General features: G+C 49.5%; 1 protein-coding gene across 1 annotated transcript in view; it reads left to right on the forward strand.

Moving 5' to 3' along the window:
- The window catches only part of Efcab6 (EF-hand calcium binding domain 6), a 190,341-nt gene that overhangs the window by 163,112 nt on the left and 6,862 nt on the right, over positions 1–20,367 (forward strand). Inside the window, 2 exon segments of the mRNA XM_048803015.1 lie at positions 5,973–6,200; positions 19,604–19,834. Of these exon segments, the coding sequence (XP_048658972.1) occupies positions 5,973–6,200; positions 19,604–19,834 (459 nt within the window).

The following is a 20,367-nucleotide window of genomic DNA, read 5'->3' on the forward strand; positions in this document are numbered from 1 at the left end:
GGGGGGGGGGGGGGGGCTGTCCCTGGGCTCAGTCGTCATCGTCATCGCAGACTTGCTCCTTCTCCTGTTTTGCCAGCACTATGGGGTACTCACAGAGGGTGGAGACTGTCCTTTCCGCAGTGGTGGCCTGTACTTTCTGCCACCTCCAGAACGGCCCTTGTTTGCTACAACGAGGTCCCATGGGCGCTGTGAGGGAGCTCCTTCCACAGCGTGGCTGTCATTCTAATCAGGTCAGGCCTGGGGTGCGAAACATTTTTTTGTTTCACATTTTTAAAGTCACCAAAGTGCTTCTCTGTGTCAGATGGAGGCTGCCGGGAGCCTGAGGTGCGGGGACAGGGGTCCTCTTCCCAGTGATCCTGGGACCTGGGACCTCTTCCTTCCCCAGTCCCCCTCCTGCGCCTGTGATCCTGTTCTGAGGGGGTTCTTTCCTGCGGAGCTCGGTAACCTTCGAAGGTGTCGTTTGCATCTGAAGATGGTGATGTCTTTTCTGATTAGAAGGGACATTTCTTCTGGTTACAGAAAGAGCCTTATTTCCCCATTCAGATGTAATGATCGCATGCGCAGTGCCAGGAACACAAAAGTGCCAGACCAGGAGCCATCTGTTTCTCCCTGGCACCTCCTCACTGGAGCGAGGCTGGTGGCGGCTGAGCTGCTTTCTCCAGGGCGGTGGGATGGGAGTGCAGGGGCCGCACAGGTTCTGAGCAAAACGCCCTGGGCTGAAGCCCCCGGAGCTATGCCTCCAGGCCAGCGGGTTCCTGGGACAGTGTGGGGCTGGGGTGCTGCGGCTAGGCCCACGGGCCTGGGGACCTGTGGGGCAGAGGTTCGCCCCTGAGCTCAGAAGTGATGACAGTGCGGGCCACGGTGGGGTTTTCAGTGAGCTTTCTTTGCGACTTTTTTGTCAAGTTGCCGACGTGAACCTGCAGGATCTGCTTTTGTGGCAGGAGACGCACATCCAACCAGTGGCCACCCCTGGGTGCCCTGCAGATGCAGTCCTGGGGCTTCCCGCGCCCCTCAACAGCTGCCACTTCTACTTCTCCCCTGACAGGCCTGTGGAGGTCCCTTCACCTCTCCCCCCTCTTCCTGGCCGGGGCAGGGCAGGGAGGCCTTCGTGTCACGGTGGCCTGAACTCTGGCTACACCTCCCAGTCACAAAAGGGCCGTGTCCCCTCCTCAGAGCATGTGTGGTGGTCCTCGTCCCCACTCCCCTGGGGAACTGCCCACCTCTCTTCACCCAGGGGCCCTCAGCTCCACCTGGAAGAGGCTTGAAGGATTTTTTCCTACCTGGGTCCCCAGGATGAAGCAGGAATGCCCTGGATGTCAGGGGATGGTGACTTTGACAGCCAGATGGTGACAGTGTGCTCATCCTGTGAGGAGTGTGTCTTAGGCAGGGCTGTCGCCCACCCTGGGGGCTCTGAGACTCGCCCTGCCTGTGCGTTCTGGATGAGGCCACACAGGTGAGTGCAGGGGCTTGGGACCAATGTCCAGGACTGCGTGAGGCCCATTGGCTGTCGCTCCTGGACCCACCGGTCCCCACCACAGGCCTCCAAGGCTCACAACCCTCAGGCTCACTTGTGCATTTGCTTGGATCCATCACTCGGTGACTTGTGACATGATCCTCAGCCTGGGGCCCGTGTAGGAGATCGTGGCCACTGTCTAGTGGAAGACCCCCAGGTCATTGCCAATTGCTTGGGTTTTATGAATTTTTAAAATAACCCTGTAAGGATCGCAACCCTGGGCTTCTGTTTACTGCGGAGGACCCTGAGGGAAGGGGCGGGGTGTGGGCTGAAGGGAGGGAAGGCCGATGGCGGCAGGAGCCCTTCCTCCTGCCAACACTGAGCTGCTCCGAGGACAGTCTGACACTTTGTTAGAAAGAAGTAGACTCTTGTTTTAATTTCTTCTTTCTCTTTTTAATCCTAACAAGATCGGAGCTTGGTAACAGGCCTGGGCCACTGCCCGGGCAGAGCCGGCCACATCCTTCCCCTCACTGTGTGCCTGTCGGCCGCGGCCTCTTTCCTTATTCATTCCCTCTCAAGCCCCGAGACCCCACCGTGCCAGCCTCTGCCCAAGCCCCGGGGACTCAGCTGCCATTGAACGACCAGAGCCCTTGCTTTCACAAACTTGTTTTCTCTTAAGTCAGAAAGATGACGAAGATGGTGGACCACAGGTCACCAGGTGTGATGAGCGGGGGAAGGGGAGTGACAAGTAGGGTCAGGGGAGCAGCACTCAGAAATGCCACCAGTGCCCACAAGAAGTGCAGGCACCGAGGGGGGACCCTGAGCAGAGTGGGCCAGAGGCGCAGAGGGCAGGGCAGAGTTACTCTGATGATTCCTGAAGCCACTTGAATTGATCTGTCCCTTTAGAGGAAGGGGGCAGAGTAGAAGGGGCAGCTGCTGCAGCCAGGGTTGATGGTGGCCCTGACCAGGAGGTGAGGATGGAACGCGACTTGAGGGCCCCAGGACCTGTGGACGGTGTGGGTGTGAGTGAGAAAGGGATGTCACAGCTGATCCCAGGCCCAAGCACCTGGAAGGCAGTTTGCTTTGCTTAGTTGGGGACCTTGGGAGGACCATGTTTGAAGCTGGTGGCTCTGGGGAGAATAGAGAACTGACTCTGGACGCTCTGTCTTCCTTAGGCGGGCCACCCTCGCCCTGGCCACACTGCTCTCGAACTCCTAGGATGCTGTGACAAATGGGCCTTCTGATGTCACGGCCTTGCCTCGGGGACACTTGCTGCTCCCATGTCGGCCTCCGCCTTGGGGCGGCTGCTCTTGACACCCTTGCTACATCTCAGCCTGCCTCTGCCGCTCGCGTTTCACCAAGTTTATGGCAAGTTTTAACCTCTTATGGGTTCAAAACTTTGTTGCTGACCTTTTTTAAAAATGTCATGGCAACTTCCGCATATTTTTCAACGTCAACATTAATATCAGTATGTCTAACGAGCTCCCCAAATATCCGTGGAGGTTTTATTCAAATTTTATTAAGCTTATTTACAACTTGCAACAGGTTTTCTCTTTTGGAATTGAGTCTTTCTATCCGGAACACGACACATCGGTCCATTTATTCCCCTCTCGTTTTAGTACCTTCACAGTGTGTGTACAGGACTCTTTAGGTCCGGGCCTTTCATCCTGGGTATTCAGCCGCTTTGTCATTAATGTGATTGTAGATTTTTTTTTCACAATTCAACTTCTCTCATAGTTACTATTTTTAAAAAATGGTATTGCTTTCTTGTATTCCTAGCTTGAAACTGACCACTTTCCTAAATTGTCTTATTGATATTTTCTAGTTGTAAAATCACCTCCTCAAAAATGAGGATAAATATCGTTTTCAGCATTTGCTGCTTTGTTTTCCTGGATCATTTCAGCAGTGGATCTTCTACAAATGTGGTGTAGAAGTGCCCAAGCCCACCAGGCTGACGTCGGCCCATCCCCTGCTGTCCTCTGCCATCTTTACCAGGAATGGCTGCCGAGTGCTGTTGGGTGCCTTTGTGCCATCCCTCAACATGTGGCTTCCCTGATGTGAGGAACTGAGAGATTTGCTGACTCTTGATGCATTCTTAGAATGAACCCCAGCTGGCCTTGGTGAGATTGAACCCCGGGGTGCTTCATCACCAAGCTGCATCCCCAGCCCTCTTTTATTTTTGAGACAAGTTCTCACTAAGTTGCCCAAGCTGGCCTCAACTTGTGATCCTCTTGCCTCAGCCTCCCGAGTCACTGGGGTACAGGTGTGCCCCACCATGCCCAGCTGGAGAATCTTTATTAAATGTGGTGTTGAATATTCCTAACATTTTGTTTTTGAATTCTTACGTCCATAGTTATAAAATAGATTCGCTTATAATTTTCATTATCTCATTTTGGTATTAGGATAATATGCAATGATTTAAACCCTACATAGCCCTTTCTGTGTGCTGGAATAATTTGACTAATGTAAAAATCGTCTATTCCCTGAAGGTTCCACACGCTCGCCGTTAGAACTGTCTGGGCTTGACACCTTCTTAATGATAGATGGGAGCTCTTTTACAGCTTTTTCCATTTCTTTGTGGTTCCCAGTCTATTCAGGCTTTTCTAATACCTCAGTTAAATTTAGTAATCTATATTTTGCTAGAAATCTATTCCGTTTCCTCTGGAGTTTAAAGCACATTAACCTAAGGTTGCACACAATACTTTGTTAGACTCCTCCCGAATCTGTTGTTAGAATAATGGTATTTTCAGTTTGCCTTACCTTAATGGTATTTCAGTTGTGCTTTAATACTTTGGAAGAACATCCACATACATTGTCTCAAGTGAATCTCTGTCCTCCTGGATAGATGAGGAAACTGAGGCAAAAGGTGGGCATGTGGCTTCGTGCAGGGCCACAGGGCCCGACCGGGGGAGGAGTGTGGACCCAGCTCCAGAGCTGTGCCCTCCCTGGGCCACCACCTCTTCTTCCCAGTGTGCTTGTCTGGGCCCTCCTCAGACCCCCCGCTGTATGAGGGTGTGAGACCAGACTCTGCGTCCGTCCTCGGCTCTCTGGGTGCCGACGTCCCTTGGAAGCCAGCCTTCCAAGGAAATGCCTGGTTAGCTCTGAGAAGTTCGTTTTCAACTTGGAATTCTAAAAATGCTTAAAATGCATCAGTGGTAGCACTTTTCCGAAATGAGAGAAGAAAAGCCTCATTGACTTCCAAATGGCTCTGATGGACATACTGAAAAGCTTCTGTCACTCTGTGGGTGGCCGAGGACATGGTGGGCTTTGGCTTAAGTGGGAGCCTGTGATGGTGGTTCTGAGGGCATTCCCAGCAGCCTCCTGGGCTTGCTGCAATGTCACCAAGTGTGGGACACGGAAAGGGCTGTCACTGACACAAGGAGCAGGATAGGGACGCCCAGGGTAGCTCAGAAGATGCTTGGGTCCAGGGGCAGCTTCCCCACACCGCCAGCCCTGGGCTCTCAGAGGCAGGACCCCTCCAGCCCTCCCCCCGTTGGCCTGTGGGCACCGCCAGAGGCCTGGCTTTAGAACCTTTTCTGACTTAGCAGGTGGATGATGTAGGGGCTGCCTCCCTGGCTCCTGGCCTCTTGCAGAAGGCTGAGGACTCAGCTGCCCACAAGTCTCCCAAGCCCAGTGTCCTCAGCACTCCCTCCTGACTGGCCTTAGGGTAAACTGAGAGGCCCTTGCCATTGTCATGGTCCCTCTGCTGACACTCACCAAGCGGCTTCCCCTGCTTATTCTTCCTGCCATCTGTCCCCTGCATGTCCACACAGTGACCGGCAGCAGATGTGAAGGTGGTGCAGTCCCCTCAGCCCCCTGCTCACCAGCACATGAGCCTAAACAGGCTTCTGCTGCACTCCTGCCTGGGGTCCAGTTCCTCCTCACTCCAGGACACCCCCAGGCCCTGTGGACAGCGCCCCTGCCACCAGAGCCCTCCCCAGGCCACGAGCCTGGCCCCACTGCTCCAGCAGATCCCTCCACACTCACCAGAAATAAATCTCTGGGGTCGTGACAAGCCTCCTGCTTCAGGGCGCATTGGCCAGCAGCTGTGAAGGGCTTCCCGAGTCCAGCTGCTGGAGCCGACCAGCCGAACCCACGTCCTGAAACCAAAGTGCAGATGACAATCCTCTTGCTTCCCTGGCCACGCGGTCAGCACACACCATGTGCCTGTTACATGACCCAAAAGACAGAGCGGGGGACCAGCAGGGCAGGACTGGCCCCTGGACGTGGGGCAACCTCCCAGCAGACACCATCTCGAGGGCTGTGGAGGGAACGCCTGTCCCTGGTGGATGGTCATGCTTGCCCCGCCCGGTACCCTGCGGCAGGGCAGCCCAAGCCCCCTCCCAGCTAGGACAGACCTGCCCCTGGACACGGATGTAGACCTGCCGCGGTGGGGTGCTGGTGTCCTGGCCTCTCCCCTCTCGAGCTGGGCTTCCCTGGGACTCGCCTGGGTACTGGGCCCAGAGCCAAAAAGTCCTGACTACCTGCTCAGCAGGTCACTCTCCTCTGTTCTGTGCAGACTGCTGATGAGTGGGCTGAGAAAATGCCCCAGAGCCCGACCCCCTCATCGCCTGGGGATATGGCCAACAGGGACATCCTAGAGCGGCTCCACAAAGCAGTGGCCTCCCACCCCCACACCATCGCCCAGGAGCTGGAGAACTTCGACACTATGAAGACCAACACGGTCTCCCGAGAAGAGTTCAGGGCCATCTGCGCTCGGCATGTGCAGATCCTGACGGACGAGCAGGTGAGACCCGTCCAGCCCCAGGCGGGTGGCCCCGTGCCCCCTCCCTGCGCGCTCTCCATTTAAAAACACGGCAGGTTTTACTTATTTTGCTTTGTTTTTAAATCTTACCAAAGACCCATGGGAGCTTCATATTTATGTGACAGCTATAAATCACGCAGTTTCCATCGGGGTGCAAACAATGTCCCTTTCATTTTTAAAATCGAATTAAACTCAGCCCCAGCTCCCTTTCCCCTTCCCCACCTGTGATCACCCAGGGCACACAAGATCCCGGGAAGGGGCGGCTCTCCCTGCCCTGGCCTGCTGCTGCTCACCTCCCTCTCCCTGCCACTCCTGGGGCTGCCGCTCCTTGTGCTGGGCACACGCCCACTGGGGAGCCTCCTTACTGTGCACAGGCTGGACACAGGCCATCACTGTCTGGGTCCCTGCTCCCCATCACAGAACCCCGGAAGGGCTTCCCCGCAGCTCCCTCCCCTGCGGCCCAGCTGGGCTTCTTCAGCTGGGAGTCTCTGGTCACCTGCTGCCCTGGGTCTCTTGGGCCTTCATGGCCTGCCAAGGCAAGAGCACCTCCCAGCAGACACCATCTCGAGGGCTGTGGAGGGAGCATCTGTCCCTGGTGGATGGTCATGCTAATTGCTGGAACCCAGGGGCAGCACCCACCCCCCACTTTGTTTCTCCTTCTGTGCCAAACTCTGGCACAGTGCCTGGCACAGAGTGGATGCTCAGCCAGTACCCATGAGCACAGTGTCCACCATGGGGTGGCCCCTCTCCCAGCCCGGTGGCTGAGCAGCCAGACGTCACAGTGCCACCGGCCTCACACCCTAGGACTTCCCTTTAGCCCCAAACCTTCCTGTGCCAGCCCCCTCCAGCCACAGGATTCAGACATAAAGTGAGTCCCCTCCCACCAAGCAGAGGCCCCTCCAGGCTCAATCGAAGGCTTCAAGCAGACCTGGGGCTGGGGGTCCTGGGGGGAAACGGGGGGCACAGCTATCTCCCTTCACCTCCAGAGTCTGGGCGTCTGAACTCGAGTCTTGTTTGTCGGCGTTCGGGGTAAGGACTTGAAATTATTCACGGGGAGCTGGGGGCCATCATCACAGCACCCCAGCCCACTCGGGCTCTGAGCACCACCCTGAAGAGGCCCCCAAAGAGACCAAGAGTGTGAATGCTTAAAAAGATTCCACCTCTGAAAGCATTTTCTTATGACCATCTTTGCTCAGTATGGAATCACTGTTTCAGAACAGTCCTGTCCCTCGGAGGACCAAAGGGGAGCCAGGCCTGACCTGGCAGTCGCTTCCCTCTCTTAGTTACATGTGGACACCTAAAAGGAACATAGTCATGCTGCGATTCTGTGGGACCAGCTAGTAGAAGTTCACCAGTAAGGATTTGACTAGTGGAGGTTTTCCCTTTCATCTACGTGGATACAATGTTGCTCTAATTATTGGTATAAATTAGTGGCATGCTGACACACCTGACACTCCTAACAGAGAATTTGATTTTAATTTTCCACCAAGAAGACTTCATCATCCCTAGCAATAAAGCCCCCTCAAACAAAATGAAGCATTTATTTTAAAATGCTCGTTTCTAAAAATAAACTGCTAGGTCTTGAATGTCGCCTGCCTCACTGAGCTCACTGACAACAGCACCGGAGCCCACAGGTGACAGTGCGTACAAGGAGCAGGAAGTGTGTTCTACCTGGGGAGGATGCTTCTGGAATGGGCTGGGGTCAGCAAGAGCCCCAGGGCTCTGTGCGCTCTCTGCCTGGATCACTTTGCCAGCGCCCTTCTTGGCTGAGGCTCTGTGCTGACTAAAGCTCAGCTCAGAGGTAACTGGGCCCTGACAAATCCAGGCCCCTCGTGCCACTATTGGTGACTTAAGTCACCAAGATAGTTCCGACCATATTAAATCTCATTTTAACTACAGAATTCATCACTTAGTTTATCTACATTATTAAAACATCTCACACTTTCAAAATGACGGTTGTTGGGGGCTGCTTTCTTGGCTCACAGAGCTCTGTGGAGGAAGGTCCTGGTCTTTTGAAACCTCTGGGTGCCTTTGACCTTTCAGGACAGGAGAGCATCTTCCTGAGCAGGCCGAATGGGGAACTGGCGCGTCTCCGTGGATCTGCATAAAGTGTGTCAAACAAAGTGTGGGAACCGGGTCCACTTGCCATTGCTAAGACGAGAGATGCGGGGTCGCTCTCTCCTTGCCGGCGGTCCAGGTCGGCCCGTGGTGCTGTGAGAGCACTTGCGCGTGTGACCGTATCAGGGGAGGAGCTGTTGGGGTGTCTGAGCATTTCAGATCTGAGACTTTCCAAGCAGATGCCCTTAGGAAGCCCAAGAAATGCCACCCTCGGGCAGCAGACCACTTCTGCACCTGTCCAGCTAGGTCCACAGATATGAGTCCACCCCCCTAGCCTGTGTCCTCCCTGAAGAAGGGAGGTGCCCTCCCTGCCTCTGCCTGCTACTGCCTCTGCCAGCCCCCGGCCCTCCTCCCTCCAACTCCTCTGACCAAGGTCCTCTGACCTGCCAACCTTGGGCTCCGCATCATCTGGCTGAGTCCTCGGACACTCCTGCAGGTTCTGGGGCACAGAGCTGTCCATGCTGACGATGCGGGGCGTGTCAGGGTGGTGTGCGTCACCCGCTGGGGGCCAACTCACCACAGTGGTGGTGGTGGTGGGCTCGTGTCAGGAAAGGCGGGGAGGGCACCCAGGGGAGGGGACTTAGGAATACGGGTTCTGCCTGCTGAGGAGGGGCGCAGCAGCCAGGGTGCAGCAGGGTCTGAACCATGTGAGGGCGGTTCCCCAGGCAGGGTGCTGGGCCCAAGGAGACCGGGAGGGTGGCAGGTGGAGGGAACACTTCAGACGCAGCCGGTGGGTGTCAGGACTGCTGCCTGCAGCCAGCGTGCCAGCAGACCACCCCTGCCTCTGTGGGGTCAGTGCCCTCGAGGGTTCTCCAGACGTCAGCAAACCAAGTAAAACGTGGGGTGCGCGAGTGGTGACAATGCCAGGGAGACAGCACAGAGCGGCAGCCGGAGGGTAGTGGGCCGTGGTGACTTGCAGACACGGAGTAGGGAAGGCCATCTGGTCGGGCGGCCTCGGGAGTGAGGACTGGGCACCTGGGCAGAGGACGCTGGGAGCAGAGCTCCTGGCAGAGAAGACCTGAGTGACCAGAGGATGGGACGGTGCTGAGCGCTAACTGGGAAGCCAGTAATGTCAGGGCTGCTCAGGCCCGGTCCCGGGCTGGGGGGAGGGGACCCAGGCACAAGGAGGGCACCAGTGAGATGGGGCATGTGGGGTAACAGGCTGGTGAGGCGGTGGGTCACAGCTGTTCCAGAGTCGGAGCCCGCGGGAGGTCATGATGGCCTGGGTGCAAGCCAGGAGCCGGACGGGAGAGTGGGGGCCTGGGGAGCAGCTGCAGGTCGGCCGCAGAGGTCCAGAGCGGGCTGTGCCCGGGGAGCTCCACGGAAGGTGAGGCGGAGGAGAGGCGGGCGGGTCAGCAGAGCCAGGAGAGCTGGAGCCCAGAGAGCCCCGAGCCCCCAGTGCCCGGCTTGCAATCAGGGAGACAGGAGGGACCCACCAAGGGTCGGAGCAGCGGCTTGCAGAGCACAGGAGATCCTGGGGGAGTCTGGAGGAGGCCGGGCCGTGGGTGTCCCCAGATGGAGAGCAGCACTTCAGTGGAGAGTAACCAGGTGCATCCATCTTTTCACTTCCCATGTCCACTCCACGCTCTGCTTAAGAAATCCTTACCTGTCCAAGGTCGTAAGATGATTGACCTCTCCTCTCTTCACAGGTTTTGAAGTTTTCACTCCCTGGGCTTTTTGTTGTTGTTGTTCCAGGAATTGAACCCAGGGGCTCTAAACCACTGAGCCACACCCCAGCCCTATTTTGTATTTCATTTAGAGACAGGGCCTCACTTAGTGCTCAGTGCCTCTCTTTTCCTGAGGCTGGCTTTGAACTCGCTATCCTGCCGCCTCAGCCTCCCGAGCCGCTGGGATCACAGGCGTACACCATTGAGCCCAACTCACTTCATGTTTTTTCAGTGCCTGAAATATATTTTTCTTCTTCTGTAAAACCTAGAGATACAGTTTTTTAAAAAATTTGTTCTGATTAGTTATACATGCATTTTGACACATCATACATAAGTGGAATATAACTTTCTTTTCGTAGTACATGATGTAGGATCACATCAGTCATGTAGTCATTTAGGCACAGAAGGGTATTAATACTGTCTGATTCATTCTACTATCCTCCCACCCCCATACCCCCTCCCCTCCCTTCACTCCCTTCTGCCTAATCCAAAGTATCACTATTCTTCCCCAGCCCCCCAACCCACCTTATTGTGAATTAGCATCCACATAGCAGAGAAAACATTCTGCCTTGGTTTTGGGGGATTGGCTTACTTCACCTAGCATGATATTCTCCAGTTCGATACGTTTACCTACAAATGTCATGATTTCATTCTTTTTTTAAGGCTGAGTAATAATTCATTGTGCATATGTACCACATTTTCTTTATTCACTCATCTGTTGAAGGGCACCTAGGTTGGTTCCATACTTCAGCTATTATGAGTTGAGCTGCTATAAACATTGATGTGGCTGCGTCACTATAATATGCTGATTTTAAGTCCATTGGGTATAAACCCAGGAGTGGGATCGCTGGGTCAAAGGGTGGTTCCATTCCAAGTTTTCTGAGGAATCTCCATACTGCTTTCCATAGTGGTTGCACCAATTTGCAGTCCCACCAGCAAAGTGTGAGTGTGCCCTTTTGCCCACAAGCTCACTAACATTTATTGTTGCTTGTATTCTTTTTTTTTTTAATTTTTAAAAAAAATATTTATTTTTTTTAGTTTTAGGTGGACACAATATCTTTATTTTACATTTTATGTGGTGCTGAGGATCGAACCCAGTGCCTCATGCATGCTAGGTGAGCGCTCTACCACTGAGCCACAACCCCAGCCCTATGGCTTGTATTCTTAATAATTGCCATTCTGACTAGAGTGAGATGAAATCTCAGTGTAGTTTTGATTTGCGTTTCTCTAATTGCTAGAGATATTGAACTTTTTTATATATTTATTGATCAATTGTATTTCTTCTTCTGTGAAGTGTCTGTTAGTTCCTTAGCCCATTTATTAACTGTGTTATTTGCTTCTTGGCATTACGTCTTTTGAGTTCTTTATATATCCTTGAAATTAGTACTTTATCTGAGGTGCATGTGGTAAAGATTTTTTCCCAATCTGTAGGCTCTCTCATCATGTTATTGATTGTTTCCTTTGCTGAGAAGAAGCTTTTTAGTTTGAATCCATCCCATTTATTGATTCTTGATTCTGCTTCTTGTGCTTTAGGAGTCTTGTTAAAGAAGTCAGATCCTAAGCCAACACGGTGAAGATTCGGGCCTACTTTTTCTTCTATTAGGCACAGGGTCTCTGTTCTAGGCCTAAGTCTTTGATCCACTTTGAGTTGAGTTTTGTGCAGGGTGAGAGATAGAGTTAATTTCATTTTGTTGCACATGGTTTTCCAGTTTTCCCAGCACCATTTGTTGAAGAGGCTGACTTTCATCCAATGAGTGTCTTTGGCACCTTGGTCTAGTATGAGACAACTGTGTTTAAGTGGATTTGTCTCTGTTTCTTCTATTCTGTACAATTGGTCTATGTGTCTGTTTTGGTGCCAATACTGTGCCGATTTTGTGACTCTAGCCTTGTAGTATAGTTTAAGGTCTGGTATTGTGATGCCTTCTGCTTTACCCTTCTTGCTAAGGATTGCTTTGGCTATTCTGGGTCTCTTATTTTTCCAAATGAATTTCATGATTGCTTTTTTTCTAGTTATGTGAGGAATGTCATTGGGATTTTTTTAATAGGGATTGCATTAAATCTGTATAATGCTTTTGGTAGTATGGCCATTTTGACAATATTAATTCTGCCTGTCCAGGAGCATGGGAGATCTTTCCATCTTCTAAGGTCTTCTTTGATTTCTTTCTTTAGTGTTCTGTAGTTTTCATTGTAGAGGTCTTCTACCTCTTTTGTTAGATTGATTCCCAAGTATTTTTTTTTCTTTGAGGCTATTGTGAACGGAGTAATTTTCCAAATTTCTCTTTCAGTGGATTCACCACTGATGTGTAGGAATGCGTTTGATTTATGGGTGTTGATTTTATATCCTGCTACTTTGCTGAATTCATTTATTAGTTCTAGGAATTTTCTGGTGGAGTTTTTTGTATCTTCTAAATAAAGAATCATGTCATCCGCAAATAATGATAGTTTGAGTCCCCTTAATTTATTTCTTCTGTCTAATTGCTCTGGCTAGAGTTTCAAGGATGATGTCGAATAGAAGTGGTGAGAGAGGGCATCCCTGCCTTGTTCCAGGTTTTAGAGGGAAGGCTTTCAATTTTTCTCCCTTTAGAATGAAGCTGGCCTTGGGATTAGCATATATAGCTTTTATAATTTTGAGTTATTTTCCTACTTTCCCTAGTATTTCTAGTGTTTTGAACATGAAGGGGTGCTGAATTTTGTCAAATGCTTTTTCTGCATCTGCTGAGATGATCATGTGATTCTTGTCTAAGGATTGCTTTGGCTATTCTGGTCTATTGATTCAATGAATTATATTTATTGATTTCTGTATGTTGAACCAATCTTGTGTCCCTGGGATGAACTCCACTGGATCGTGGTGCACTATCTTTTTAATATATTTTTGTATGCTATTTGCTGGAATTTTATTGAGCATTTTTGCATCTATGTTCATCAGGGATATTGGTCTTAAAGTTTTCTTTCCTTGATGTGTCTTTGTTTTGGTACCAGTGATACTAGCCTTGTAGAACGAGTTTGGAAGGGTTCCCTCCTTTTCTGTATCATGGAATACTTTGAGGAGTATTGGTGTTAATTCTTCTTTGAAGGTCCTGTAAAACTCAGCTGAGAATCCATCTGGTCCTGAGCTTTTCTTGGTTGGTGTGTTCTATTTCATTGCTTGAAATTGATCTGTTTAAATCATGTATTTCCTCCTGAATCAGTTTGGATAGGTCATATGTCTCTAGAAATTTGTTGATGTCTTCAAGATTGTCTATTTTACTGGAGTATAAATTTTCAAAATAGTTTCTAATTATCTTCTGTATTTCAGTAGTATCCATCATAATCGTTCATTTTTCATCATGAATTTGGTAATTTGAGTTTTCTCTCTTTTTCTTCATCAGAATGAGATCGGCACAGTTTTCCCATGCACATGGTCATTTTTCCCGGCACCACTTTTTGTTTGTTTTTGGTACTGGGAATGGAACCCAGAGGCGCTCTACCACTGAATCATGCCCCCAGCTCTGTTGTTCTTTATTTTGAGAAGGGTCTGGCTAAGTTGCTGAGCTGGCCTGGAACTTGTGATCCTCCTGCCTCAGCCTCTCCAGTTGCTGGGTTTTCCAGGTGAGCACCACCACATCTGGCCCAGCAGGTATTTGAATCATGCCTTTACTTCCCACCTGTAACCTTGACATTGTCACTGATGGACGCTCCTGGCGAGGTCTGTTTCTGGACTCTACTCCTTTCTGCCGGCCTTTTTTCTCTGTCCTTGAGTTAATACCAGATAACAGATAATTATTAAATTGCTTGCGTTTGTAAGTCTTGGTGTCAGGAGGATTATATTTTTGTTCAGGAATTTGTCCACTTTTCTCTCTTCCCTTGTTCCACTCCTTTAGGAACATCTGCCATCATCTGAGCCCCTTGCTTTCCAAAGATATTTCACAATCATCTGGTCAATTTCCACAAAGAACCCTGTTGAAATTTTTCTTGGAATTGCATTAAATCTCGTCTCTTTGACGATAAGCAATTTTCCCCAATGTTGAGCTTCCCTAGCAAGCAGCATGTTCCTCCTCCCTCCCCCACCTCCCTCCCTCCCTCCCTCCGCCCCCCTCTTCTTCTATAATTTTCTGCCTTAAGGTCTTTTACATACTTAAGCTCTTTATATTTTTGCTGTAAATAAAGTATTTCTAATGGTATTTTCTAGCATTAAACTCTGTCACTGTTGGGACTTCCTTGCTAAATTATCGAATTTTAACAATCATCAGGAATTTCTCTTGAGCATGGATAAAACACAGTAAATAATGGCAGTGAGGGGTTCTTTTCTAATCTGTATACATTTTACTTATTTTTCTTACTTTATAGCAATGCCTACAACCTTTAGTTGTTAAACAAAAGCTGTGATAATGGACTTCATTGTTTTCCTTGATTTTAGCAAAAAACGTTTCTACTGTTTCAAGATTAAGTGTTTTCTCTACAGACCTTTTGTGTATCAAGTATAAGAACTTTATCAACTGTGAAAACTTTCTTTTCATTCCTGCTTTGCTAACAACTATTAGCTGAGAATGGATATTGATTTTGCTAAATCTTTTCCTGTATCTATTGAGACATCCGTGCCATTTTTCCTACTCAGTTTCTTAATACAGTGAATTACATTAATGGACTTTCTAGTATTAGACCAAACTTGGGTCCCTTGTTCAAGCCCTGTTTGTTCATGATATATTAAAAGTGTTTTCACAGTGTTGGGCATGTAAGTTGCATCTGTGTTTGTGACATTCATCTGTCCTTTTATTTCCTCATGATGTTTTATTTGACTTTGGAATCAGTTTTTTCTGTTTTTCCAGAAGAGTTCAGGCAGAGTCAGAGCTACCAGCTTCCTGACCATTGAGTAGAAATGCCTGGGAAGCCACCTGGCCCAGTGCTGTTTTCATGGGGAGACTTTTTTTTTTAATCTATAAATTTATTTATCTTGGGCACTGGGGATATGTCTCAAGTAGTAGCGCGCTCGCCTGGCATGCGTGAGGCACTGGGTTCGATCCTCAGCACCACATAAAGATAAAATAAAGATATTGTGTCCACCTAAGCTAAAAAATAAATATTAAAAAAAATATTTATCTTTTGTAGTTGTAGATACACAGAATGCCTTTTTTATTTTTATTTTTTATTTTTATATGGTGCTGAGGATGGAACCCAGTGCCTCATGTGTGCTAAGGCAAGCACTCTGCCACTGAGCTACAGCCCCAGCCCGAAGTTTTTTTTTTAATATATATATATTTTAGTTGTAGTTGGACACAATGCCTTTATTTATTGTATTTATTAATGTTTATGTGGTGCTGAGTATTGAGGGTCAAACCCAGCGCCTCTCACATGCTATAGGCGAATGCTCTTCTGCTGAGCCACAACCCCAGCTCCTCGTGGGGAGATTTTAACTACTGAGTTTATTTCTCTTGTGGTTACAGGGCTATTTGGGCATTTTTCTTTTTGTCAGTTTCAGTGGATTATATTTTTGCTTAGGAATCTGTCCACTTTTCTCTCAGTTTCCAAATTCACTGCTGTACGATTACTGATAGTATGGTCCATGGCGTCTCTTTAAGTACTTATTGTGTTTGTAGTTGTGCCTCCTTTCTCCTTCCTAATATTATTATTTTCCAAATTATTCTTGCCAAAATTTGCCTGTTTTTTCAAATAATTAACTTTTAGTTTTGTAGAGCCTCATATATCTCTGTTTTCTACTTTTCTGCTCTTCATCTTGTTTGTTCTTCTTTAAACAAAGCTGGACACAGTTTTATTTCAGCTGTTTCTTCCTTAATGAGCATTTAAAACTATAAAACAAATATATAAAACTATGTATTTGTTTCTAATTACCATTTTAGCTGCATCCAAATTCTGATATGTAGTTTTAAAATCATAATTCAATTCTTGATCATTTTAATTTCCATTTTGATTCCTTCTTTGATCCATAATGCATTCAGAAATATGCTTTTTGATTTCCAAATGAAAGCACTTTTTAAAGATTGTTAACAGAAATTAACAGATAATTAATTGATTAGAGAATAGAATTGAATTGTATTTGAAAATACTTGAGATCTGATGTGTGGTCAGTTTTTAAAAGTTTCATTTGTGATTAGATAGTGTGTGCAACCCCCAGTTGTTGGGTGAAGAGCTCCACATTGTTGATTAAGACCCACTGTAACTTCTGGCCTCAAAGAATCTTTGTCCTTTCACTCTGCTTGGTCCGTCAATAATTAAGAGAAATGTTGAAATTTCCAACCAATGTGTTAGATATGTAATTTCTTTCAGGGCTTTAAAAAAATCAAATATAAACGGATGGACTATTTTGTCCTTTTTGGGAATTGACCATCTTTAAACCTGGAAAATAGTTTTTTGTTTAAATTCTGTCTTAGTAGTATTATGTAACTACTCTAGCTCTTTTATTTAATGAGTGCTCAGTATATCTATTGCTAACTTTTTTTAAAAATTTGACCCTTCTGTCACTTAGATTTTGCATGTGTGTGTTATAAACAGAACATAAGCAGATCTTTAAAAATCTAAATTTATAATCTCTTCCTTTTACTTATATGGATGTTTGGTCCATTTACATTTATTGTGATTATGGTATATAGATTTGTTTCTGTTATGTGATATTATGCTTTCTATTTAATACTCATTTATTTTATTTTTAAAATATCTCCTTATTTTCTTTTGGATTAATCTTTTTAAAATTATCTTTCTAACCTTTTTGAAAGCTATGTGTCTTATTTCTGTTCTTTTAACAAACAACTATTGCCCTGGAAATTTTACCATATATTACAAATCAAAATCCAGAGTTTAAAGCACATACTTGGTCCTCTGGCTTATAAAGACACTAAGTTGCTGTAGCTCTAATTGTCTCCTTGAGTGAGTTTTGTACTATTGTTATTTCATATTTTAAATATTTTTTCTTTACAAATTAAACTTTAGACTGGTTTGCTTTTATACAAGGCATTCATTCGGAATTACCTCCTTTCCCCTTACTTCTTAGACCTTTCTTCTGGGATTGTTTCCTTTCTTTGTGACGTATATCCTGGGGTCAGGATCTGTTTTTATCTAAAAATGCCTTTATTTTTGCCATTTTCAAAAGTAATTTTTCTGGTTGGAGAGCTGTAAATCTACAGTAATTGTCTCTTAACACGTAAAACAAACACATAGCATTCCCCCACACTCTAGCTTTCACGGCTGTGCTTGTCATGGCTTGGTGTGGCTTCTGCAGGACGCACCTAAGAACCGGCGCTCTGTGGGTGGGGCCAGCAAGCTCCTGGGGGGCTCTGATGTGCTCGAGGTCAAAACCCACTGTACTCGTCTGCTTCTGGTTCACACAGTCACCCCTCAGCTTTGCCTAATCTGTGGCCTGATCTATACTTTAATTGTTCAACAATTTTTTAATTATTATATTTTTTATTTCAAGAAATTCTATTTGCCTCTCATTTCAAAAATGCCTTGTCAGTTTGATAATATCGTTCTCCCTGCTCATTTTTAATACCATTCGCTCCCTTAACTACTTTATACACAACCATTACGTTCTCTAATTAATAATTCTCTATCTGAAGTTGAAATCTGCTTGGCTTGTCCTTGCCAACTCCTGTTCACAGTGACTTGCTGCTTCTGTGCCTGATTATCTTTATTCCATTAAGAGCTCGTATTTGACCCGGGGCCCCTGAGTGGCATTACGTGACCATTACGAAGTCACAGTTCTGCTGGGGAAGTTCGGTGCAGGGAGCGTGACCAGGAGGGCAGAGGACAGGGAGAGTCACCTGGGGAATCTACACTTACTGAGGAAGCAGGACTGGGGAGGGGGGGTGCTAGGGTAGACCAAAGTGGTAGGCGGCACCCATAAAGTGGGTGTGGGGGTAAAAACAGAGGTGTGGCCAGAGGGGAGTGTTCAAACCTGAGACTCCAGGGCGCCACCGAGGGTGGTGACATAACTGAGATGAGGCCAAGGATTGGGGGAGTCCGGTTTCAAGGCTTCCCCCACCTGCCTGCTGGGGTGCTGCATCTGCCAGAAGCTACAGTAGGACGTGAGTCACAGCGAAGAGGTCAGGGGCCTGGGAGCGCAGGGGGTTAGGAGGGCCCCTCCCCACACACCTCCAGGCCCTGCAGGGCACTGGTGGCCCAGCTGAGTGGCTCCCTCCTCCCAGGAAAGAGCAGCTCCAATCAGGGCCAGAGTTTTAGGAAGAGGGTGTGTCAGAGTGAGGATGTGTTTGCAGGTGGTGGGGACTCTCCCTGGGGCACCGAGGAAGGGTGGAGGCTGGGAGGGGCAGAGGTGGGAGGAGAGGCCCCCCTACTCAGTTCCCCAGCAGAATCCCTGGGGGCCTTTGGTGAGGCTTAGGCTTCTGGAAGTCCCAGCCTGCTGTGACTGGAGGTCCCAATGGCCTGGGGTAGGTGGAGGCTGCTCAGCAGGGCCATGAGTCGGCCTCCCATGCCCTTCCAGCGTGCTCTTCCAGGCTTCAGCAAGTTCTCAAGGTAGGAAGGGCCCTCCACCCTCCTCCCAAGCAAAGGCTGGCTCTTCTCCCCGGGAATGTTCAGGCCACTTAGTGCCAGCCTGTTGTCAGTCACACACCCGAGGATTTACTTGTGCAGGGCAAGAAGCTGTGACAGAGACTGGTCGGTGCGTGCCCCAGCCCGAGTCACACAGCAGCACACACTTGTCACCTACACCTTTGCCCCTGCAGATCAGGGTGGTGTGGCGGCTGAGGGAACTTGGGCTTTGAATACAACCAGAGATGGTCACTTTAATTTGCCATGGGGACACCCCAGTGGACACTCAGAGCAGATGGGGCTCCTGGCGAGGTCCGGGCAGCATGGAGAGGTGTGGGGTGGGAAGGAGGGAGAGCTGAGCCTCCCTGTCCCTGTCCCTGTCCCCGTCCGTCTCCCTCTGCTCTCTCGGGGCTGCTCCTGCTCAGCCTGCGTAGGAGGCTGGGCTCCACTGGGCTCAGGGCTCAGCAAAAAATCCAACCGGAAGCTGCTGCTGCTCTTCTTGGCTCCTGAAAAACCCTCAAGTCATCTAAAGGTGGTCACTGAGGAGACCCGGAGTCATTCTCCGTGCGTGGCACGGGTGGCCGCAGCGCAGAGCCGTGAGCTAAGGCCTCCCTTTTCATCTTGTGAGAGGACATTTTTGCCCAGAGGGTGAAATAGATTGTGGATGCAAACGTGGTGGTGGTGGTGGGCTGTCGCCCATGAGCAGTTGGCAGAGCCGGGTGTCCGAGGGGGTGAGGGAGCGCCCTGGGACAGAGGCGGGCCAGGCTTTGATTTGCATTTTCTCCTAAAATGTTTTTATACACTGCAGCTCAGTCACTGTGACTAATCACAAGATTTAATGGCCTTAAACTGCTCACTAAGGGCCCAATTCAATTAAAAAATGTCCTGCGGAAGCCATGAATAATCCCCGCGTCTCGGCTTTCCCAGTCTTCCAGAGGCTTCCGCCAAGTGGAGGCCAAATGGATTTTTTCCTTTTTTAATTTTTTTTTTTTATCAACCTGGGCCTGGGCCCCTGCCAGCGACATCACCCTCGCCCCCCCTCCTGCCGTCCCTCTGCTGCACCAGGCCCACGGGCCTCCAGCTGGGCCCCGCCGACACTGGGGAATGACTTCTGCTTCTTTCCAGTTTGACAGGCTCTGGAGTGAGATGCCCGTCAATGCCAAGGGGCGGCTGAAGTACCCCGACTTCCTGAGCAGGTTTGGTTCGGCGCGGGCAGCCACGCCACCAGTCTCAGACGACGCGACCAGGGCCCAGAGAGGGAGCAGCGTCCCCGTGGTCTTGGAAAGAACCAGATCTACCATCTCCTCGCCCACCCATGACCTGAAAGCGGGGTTGAAATCGCGGAGTCTGCCCTGCGTGAGTTCTCAGGCGGCCAGGGCCCCTGCCACCTTGCTAGACCCACACAGCCTGGGGCCAGGGTGCTCCTTCCCCAGGGTGCAGGCCACCAAGAGACTGGGCTCAGGGGAGCCTGCCACGGGGGACCCGGGAAGGGGCTTCCTGTGGAGGACTGGCTGTGAGGAGGGCAGGAGGGAGGGTCGGGCAGGAGGGAGGTCAGCACGGGGGTGACCTGAAGACTCTGCTGGAGGGGCCCCAAGCTGAGGACAGGGAAGGTCTCTGGAGGCTGGAGAGACATCCGACACCTCGGTCTCAGCTCAGCAAGGCCACTTAGACTTTGGTTTTGGGTGTCGAGTCACCAGGTCTGTGTTCATCTGTCAGAGCAGCAATAGGTCACACATAGGCCTGAGGGCCCTCAGGACACCCCGTTCGCTGTGAGGGGCACGAACCATGGCAGGTTGCTATGCAGCAGAGACGTGGTCTGAGGAACTCTGGTGCCCACTGTGGCTGCGGCAGGGAAGGGACCCACAGAGGCAGGCAGATGGTGGGTGGGT

The sequence above is a fragment of the Marmota marmota genome, unplaced genomic scaffold (assembly GCF_001458135.2).
Source record: "Marmota marmota marmota unplaced genomic scaffold, marMar, whole genome shotgun sequence".
NCBI lineage: Eukaryota > Metazoa > Chordata > Mammalia > Rodentia > Sciuridae > Marmota > Marmota marmota.